The sequence below is a fragment of the Takifugu rubripes genome, chromosome 5, assembly GCF_901000725.2.
Source record: "Takifugu rubripes chromosome 5, fTakRub1.2, whole genome shotgun sequence".
Classification (NCBI taxonomy): domain Eukaryota; kingdom Metazoa; phylum Chordata; class Actinopteri; order Tetraodontiformes; family Tetraodontidae; genus Takifugu; species Takifugu rubripes.
In genome coordinates, this window is record NC_042289.1 from 906,563 (window position 1) to 915,000 (window position 8,438).

Genomic DNA, 8,438 nt, shown 5'->3' on the forward strand with positions numbered 1-8,438 from the left:
AAGTATATTTTACACAGACCTCATGGTGTGTGCTTTAACGTTGTTGTCTTTAAGCTGTCATCTGTAACTACGGGACATTTGAAGATACTTCCCTGTCTCTGATGCCCGAGGCACAATAACGATTCCATCGCTCTTGGCCATATTAGGATGCCATAACAAAGTACGTTCAAGGTTTTGACAGGAATAAAATTTAAATGAAAACAGCAGGAGGGCCCTTCCACAGGACAGCTGCTCATGTTACACACACACTGAGCCTGGGTATTCTGTTGATGGTATTCATTTATTTATTCATTTCTTATATAATTAAAATAGAATACCCAGTATGGTATTTTTAGACACTGTTCTGCACTAAAAACAAATCACTGTGTGTTCAATGTTCATGATAGTATTGGCTTCAGATAGTGCTGATCACAGCACACACACACACACACACACACACACACACACACACACACACACACACACACACACACACACACACACAGAGCAATTTAGCAGCAGTGTAAAATCCATACATGGAGATCAATAATGAAGCAAAATCTCCTGGTTCTGTGTTTCCACGATGGAGGACTTAAAGGAGAGCAGTCTCTACATTTTTATTCAAGAACTGCAGAATTAATATATCTTCCACTGCACGTGACTTGCTATCCATTAATTATTGATCGCCTGTTTCTATGCTAGTGAGACATAATTATGTTCTGTAATGTGAACCCTTCATCAAACTTAAACATTTATATTGCTTATCTTTCTGCCTAACCCCTCGGCTAAATTTTGTTAATTACACCAATCAAACCAGGCCGGGGAGGAATTCTTCTCTTTGCTTCGTTTAGAAAGCAGAGATGTTGTGTTTCTTTCCCGTTATCCCAAAGCGATCCGCTTCCAACACAGCAAATAATGAATAACTCATATCACATCACACTCACATCCCTTCTTTGTTTCATGCTTATGGGCCAGGATGGATTTTACTGCAAAAATTTAAAAAAAGTTAATGGGTAAACAAATATATTAATCTAACGTTACAGATTTCAAGGTTTGAAATGTACACGAAGAGCAAAACTGTTGCTTGGGGTCCTGGGCAAAGTCAAATCAAGCAAATATCCGAATATAGAAAGTAATTTTACACCTTTGTATTAATCAGTACTTTTCTTGTCATCTTTGGTCTGTCAAAGCTTTTTTATTGCCCGTCTGCATTCAGACTTCCCTTCATGTGCCGGGGACCACCACACACCAAAGTGAAGTCTGTCTGTGTGTCTGTTGGTGTCTTTAACTGGTCTAAGCGCGCCATCAAAATAAAAGAGTTTCTGTAGAGTTCCTGCAACATTAAATTCAACACTTCAGTCTTGGCCTGGCGCTTATGTGCTGGGACAGGGAGTCGACTCAAGACTGAAATTTCAAAGGAAAGATTGGTCATCTACTCAAAACACAGCCAGGAGAGAGCTATTTATAAAGTGACAGTTAACAAAATATAAATGCTTTAGCTTGATAAATTCACATTTAACCCTGATGAATTCACAAGTGGCGGTGGAGTCTATGAGCTGGAGTACTTCAGCTCAACGTTTCAGCTTTATTTGAATGTTTTTGGTCTACATTTGTACACTGATCAGCTCAACAACCATCATAGGACACAATAACTGTCCCTTTCTCTCAGGTGCAGTATGTTGTGGTCACATAAGTACATAAATGTCCGTATGCCTGTGGCCAAATTCTTGTGTTGCTGCTTTATTTTTATGTACTTTTCACTTAATTGTATTATCCAAGGTAAGTTTCCTGTGTCAACTGGACTGTTTTTCTTCTCTTGAAGACGTGTCGCCTTCTATCCAGAAGGCTTCTTCAGTTCTTCACTTGATTATATTCTTCTATTAAACTGAGCTCTAATTAAATTTCCTGTATGAGCTATGGCTCACTTTAGCTATGGATCACTTCACGGTTTGATCCCGAGCCACGTTGCAGTGTCTCTGCTCCTCCAGCAGGATACTGAACCCCTGCTGCATCTAAATGTACATGCGTGTGATGATGTCCAACTCTTATACGTACATTCTTATACTTATACGTACAGGAATCTATACCTTAAACCCAACATGTTAAAGGAAATGGAAAACCAAGAGCAGGTTGACAAAACAAAACTTTATTGATGGTTATTGATTAGTGGAAGAACCATAGTACATGCACATACAATGACTAGGTAGGAAGCCTTGTTTTGTACCACAACACCTACTGGAAGCAGAGCTTGTATAAAGTCATTGCAGAGTCAGACATTCAGCATAGTGAGGACGACGAGTCGCCCAGGTTCTGTGACGATGGTCACAGGCAGCACAAGTGGCCCCGAGCATGTTACTCCTGCCTTTTTATCTTCTTTTTTTAAATAAAGTGATGCATCTGAGAGGTTTCTATCAATCTGTTATAAACACAAAAAAGGAGATATTTAACACCACCACTAATTGGGGATATTGTAAACAGAGTACAGCACAGGAAGCAGCTTGGAGTGGCTGGCTTGCAATGCAGCCATAAGCTGAGCTCCTGGTGCCGGTGTAGCGCTTTTTAAATACACTACAGATTTATTCCATTAACTTGTATATTTACATCATAGATTTGCAGGTTCACAAATCATTTATAGTTCATATGTATTTAGTATTGTAATATTCAAACAGTTATTTTCCAAAGAGTAAAGTCTGAGCTCTACAAAGTAACAAAACCAATGTCACGTTAGGAATGACAAAAGATAACCAGAGGATACAAAACAGACTTAAAAAAGAAAGAAAGATTACAAACAGCACTGATATGTTTTGAGTTTATGTCAGAATTACAAGTTGCATGTACAAAGCAATACAGTTGATACCAATGCTTTAAGTGGAAATGAAATGCCCCATTATTTATATTTTGGCATGCATGGGTGGCCGGTACTGGCGTTTTATGTAACTTGCGCTCAAGAACAGCTAATTTTGCAGGAAAGGCAGAGATTACACACCTACGTTCCTTACTCGACACCCTTACTTTTTCATTTTGCTACATACCCAAACCTCAGACTTTCGCCCCCTTCCTCAATTCTGAGGGGAAAAAACATTAAATTCAACTTCCTCAGTCTTAGTTTGGCCACCCATCCTAAGCAGCTCTTCTGTACTTGGGTGTATTTGACTGTTCTGGATCATCTGACTGTATTTTAGTCTGAACGAGCACCATTTGAAGATTTTCACGTACAGATCCAACAATAATAAAGCTTTAATGCTGTTATGAAATGCAAAGAGAAACCAGAGTGGGAAGGGATGGGAGTGAGGGTGAGTGTGGGAGATCTGAGAAAACTCCTGGAACGCAGAGAAAACTCCTGCTAAGCCAGAGGGTATAATGCAGGCATGATGGCACCCGGTACTAAAGAATCCCCACTTAAAGCACTGGCTGACACTATGCAGCAAAAAGAAAAAAAAAAAAGCAAATGAAAAAGCATTGTTGATAAAAAAGAAAAACTGATGAATGAGAGTATCTACAATGTGAATACATTATTTCTAAAGAGATAATAAAAACTGGAGTATGATTTGATAGAAAATGAGATAGCTCGCCCTAACATCTGATCTAGTCATCTAAATCTAAAACATTAATTCATTGTGTATTTCATAGAAGACTTCACTGCACAGTTCAAATATAATACATTGTTATTGTATACTTCACCCCCCTCCATTTTAATTATGAAACAAAACCAAAGCAAAGAAAAATAAAATACATACAATGGCACTCGCCACTGCTTTATATATCTTTTAATTCTTTCCTGTAATATAAAATTCATCAGCTATACCAATGAATATTGGAAGATTATATTTACTGTATATATATAAAAACATTTTTCTGGATGGACAGCAATATGGGTATCGGTATGGAAGATTAGTGCCACACAACATCAGAGCCAGAGCGACGCAAATTGGACTTCCCTCCCCAGGGTCCCCACTTCCTCCAAAGTTTCTTCTTAATCTAACCTCTTCAATTGAGATTCTTTATTTTTAACTCAGATGGCCCTAATTCTTTACAGTATATCACAGCATGTAAAGGAAGCAAGTAAATAGGTCAACAGTTGCCATAGCGATCCTATTTTTTTCTTTTCTTTTTTTTTTTTTTTTAGCTTTTTTGCCTTATATTTTATATCTATGTATAAACTTGACTAAATGCAAAAACACGCCAGATATGTCCATCAGAACCTTTGGCTTTGAGTCATGTAAGTTATCACGTTATTAAATCGGTATGTACATCCAGAAGAGTGTGTTTACTAACACGTCTCCCTGAAAACAAAGATAACTATACATCTCTAAACTACGGAGGATGGGAGTAGCCATGATTCCTGGGTTTTTACATAATTTACTCTTTTGAGTTTGAGACAGTTTACTTTTTGTATCTTGGGAGACTGACGTTAACACTTTAAACACTGAAGGTCTTTCATTTAACCACCTGAATGTCTGTGGGTGATTTCATTGTTCAATATCACATTAAATAGGACTAGATTAAGGTGTTACCCAGCAGGAATAATACTGAAAAAAAACAGAAGCGACAGTAGAACCTTTGTGTTTCATACCAGCAAGTGGTTTCCTAGTTTCCGACAAAGCTGCATCGTGTTTAACAGCAGTGTCATAAATACTTACAAATGGACAGGAAGACATTTTGGTCTTCGTACACTAAAAAAACCCAAAACCTCAAGAATTGGAGGGTATAAAGGGAAGTGCATGTATCATGGCCGCCCCCAGCTTCTCAACAATACCCAGCTGGCCAGGAAAAAGGTCACAGAACAACTTTATGTTTTTGTTCATTGTGTTGTTTTTTTTAAAAGGCTTGTTTGATTCCTTCTAAACTAAAGCAAAGAAAAAAAAAATCTTGACAGAGAACGAGAGAGAAAGTAAAACAACAATTGACGAGCAGAGTCACTTTAACACTCTTACAAAACATAAAAACCCGAAAAAAGTGTGACTACTCTGTACAAGCCCTAACAATTTGGGTCTGATAAATATTTCCTCTGTGTCCTAATTGTGAATCTAGCAGCTCTCTATTATTACAGTTGAAAAACCTCTACAGCTGACAATCTAGGTTTAAATCTTTAGAAATTAAAAACCCACAATATCAAAATACACAGCACAAAATATCTGAGGTATAAGATGAAAAATATCAGCTGTTTTATTTTATTCTTTTTTTTGTACTTCTCTCCTTGGAGATGCTGAAATGATGCACAAACTGCATGTATTGCAATACCCAGGCCTCAGTAACATGTCTCCTCTGGTAACTCTCACTCACTCTCACTCACTCACACACTCACTGCCAAACACTCCTGCTTTCTTTCTTCATCAGAAGGTTGAGTTTGGGTGGCGATGTGGTTAATAGGGTGCGAAGCGGCTGTAGCCTCCCCGGTATATACTAGCTTGGAGAGACGACAGCACTAGCCCCACGTCATCAGCGTGGCTCCGAGTTTTGGCATCTGTCAGTGGGGCGAATGCATTCTGAAACACATCCATGCACGGACATATGCAACGTTACACAAACACACACACAAACGCACATCCGACAAATGAGGGCGAAAAACACATTTGCACTGGGGCGCACGTATACACATGCTCATCACGCCCCTTCAGATTTTAATGTTGCTTTACCGTATATTCCACTGCACACCCATGGAGGATGAAAAGACCAATGTTGTCATGCAGCAAGCACATCAAGACGGTTCATGCCAAGGCCACATGCCAACAACTATGCGAAAGAAATCAAGTTAATGCAACCAAAAACAGGTCCAGGAACCAATGCACCACATACATAAAGCTTCTAACAGAATTTATAAATAGAGGTTCACCTACAGTAGTGATAAACATATTACACCCCAAGCGAGCTTATTTTCATTTAACACGCATGTATATTCTGTAGTTTGATCTATCAATTCATTATCTGCAGTCCCCCGTTTAGAGGGGATTTCATAAGCTTCAACTACATTTCTACATTTTTATTAGATACTGTAAAAAAACATGTATTTTCCTCCCAACTTAGTTATTTTGCCAAAGCTCAAGTTATCTTCACCTTCTATGAGTGACCACATGTGGGTACTCATGGCACCAGCTGTCACTGTCACGCAGGCAACAGCAGGTGTCGACTCATTACTGCCACTGCGGAAAATACGGCTATTATATTGACCCTCTCAGCCATTCGATGCTAAGAGTGTTATTTTGGCAGGCAGATAACTTGTTTTGCTTATAAAGCTACCGTGTCTCATAGAGACAGGTGTGAGTGTCGCATAGAAAGGTGCTGGTTAGCCTGAGAGATGTTGATGAAGATGGAGAGGGTGCTAATGGTTTTAGGGATGAGGCCTGGTTATGAGAATGTGGTCGGATCGGATATATGCAGAAACTAAATAAATAAAAGGAGATTTGGTTCAATCCCAGTGTGAATGCTACTGTTAGAGAGCATGGACCTTTCCAACCATTACCAAGCACGAGGCTTTAACTTGGCTAACACATGAACAACATCTGAACTTGAATATGGGATTAAATATGAGTCCCTAACACAAACTGTTGGTATTTGTGACCTACATTCTATTCATTGGGAAATGCAGAAATGTGATGGTGGATAAAAATGTTTGTGCCTATTGTGGCCTGGAGGCATTTGCAGCACAGACATTCAATAGGAGAGGAAATATGTATTTAAGTTGACATTACTCTGACATGGAAACATATAAATTGTAAGTAATTATCCAGTATCGCAGGGTTGGATAGCCCCCTTCTTTTAAGCAACAGTCCAACCAGCTTTCTTACTTATCCCTTTCCTCTCTCACGACTATCCTGCGGCTGTGGCACCACAAGGGATTTAATTATCAAAATGACTAATTATTTCATTACTAGGGAGTGCGGGGTGAGGTGGTATGCACCAAATTAGAAATATAATAACTAACATGGACTGGGCTGCCAAGGCATGAAGACATTCATCACCTTTTACAGGCTGGATTAATGTGTCATTTGGACTGCAGTTAGCAGCACAGACAAATTCAATTAAGTTTAAGTGAGGAGATGTCAGTGCTGCAAAAATATGCTCATATGTAGACGGGAGAAAACAGAATGGGAAGGATGAGAGGGATTCATGTATATGTGTACACATAAGCAACAAGAAAAATATTGGTCTTTGTGAAGGAGGGCTTCAGAATTCTATGTACATACATTAATTTCCTTTGTAGTTTTGATGAACTTGCTTAGTAGCCTTAAAAAAATGTTGTAAAATGGCCATTAAATTCAATGACAGGAATTTTAAATCAAGCCTACACAAAATTAAAAGTCTTTTTTCCGTGTTTTCCAGTCATTTCAAATTGGAAATGGGTCTTTTTGTTATCAGAGGGTAGGGTTCTAAGAGTCATTAATAAAACAGAGGCAAGATTAAGCGCGCATTGCTAACCTGGACAATGTGGTCTTTGAAACCTTAAACTTTGTTTCTTGGTCATGGGTAGGCGGGTGTCAGACAACAATAACTGTACAGATAGATTTAAGACAACTACTGGAAATGTATAAAACGGAGGTGGGGTGATGCATGCTATGAACAGACACCCTCCCAAAAACCACAGGTTAATAGTAGATGATAGTCTTACCATGGCACCAACGCTGTATGTGGCTGCTGGAGTGAGTGTGTGGTTGTAGGGGTCGGCAGCATATACTCGTCCGTAACTTGAAAAGGGGGAGAAAAAAATAGACATGTTACTATGACTGTGTATTATGGCTATACAAAACAAAAGTTTAAATACATCAGATACTGTACACCTACAACTGTATTTATAGTAGGAAACCTAGAAAAAACACTTCTGACAACCAGCAAAACACTGACAACAACTGCACCGCTGTTGTTTTTTAAAGATCTCTAATGTATCTTTTTCTGAGGAGGAGTTGAAGTAATAAAATCTCACCTAGCATCGAAGAAAAATGTAAAGGATTTCTCTTTTGGGAACACAAAATCGTTCAAGTCATCCAGTGGCCATGAGCCAATTTAATTAGGATATGTCGTGCATGTCTGGGCAGATGATAGTTAAAATAATTAGAATTCATCTGCTCAAGAATTCTGCGATGCAAAGAAAAGAGCAGTAGTGTGGCATTCTACTGCATAATCTCAAGGCTTTCGGTCAAATACTCAAAAAAAAAAATGCCACTAGAGTTTAGCTAAGAACGTGCCAGACTTCTACAAACTACAAAGCCTTTGAGGAAATACACTAAAACATTTGATCAAAGTATGAAAAATGAATTTTCTATTTTTAGTGATCCACAGCACTCGTGCTCTGCCCAACCAGTCCACTGCCCCCATCCTCCTCCATGTCCTCGCCCATTTCATGATAAGAACCAATCAGGGGCCAGAGCCTGTGCCTATAATTGAGCTGATTTGCATAGTAGCCCAGTGGTTGAAGCGATTAGAAGTTAATCCCGATTAGTTTTGGACATTGCTATTCACTATGC

At 38.8% G+C, this 8,438-nt stretch overlaps 1 protein-coding gene across 12 annotated transcripts in view; it reads right to left on the reverse strand.

Annotated features, from left to right (window-relative positions):
- Nucleotides 1-2,104: 2,104 nt before the first annotated feature.
- The window catches only part of rbfox1 (RNA binding fox-1 homolog 1), a 203,428-nt gene continuing 197,094 nt past the window's right edge, over nucleotides 2,105-8,438 (reverse strand). For 7 of the 12 annotated variants that reach the window (XM_029836328.1, XM_029836329.1, XM_029836330.1 and 4 more), the window contains 2 exons: nucleotides 7,586-7,661; nucleotides 2,105-5,465 (listed from right to left, as the gene is read on the reverse strand). In XM_029836328.1, coding sequence (XP_029692188.1) covers nucleotides 5,343-5,465; nucleotides 7,586-7,661 — 199 coding nt within the window. In that variant the 3' untranslated portion in view covers nucleotides 2,105-5,342. The other 5 variants (XM_029836336.1, XM_029836333.1, XM_029836334.1 and 2 more) reach the window with 3 other exon arrangements.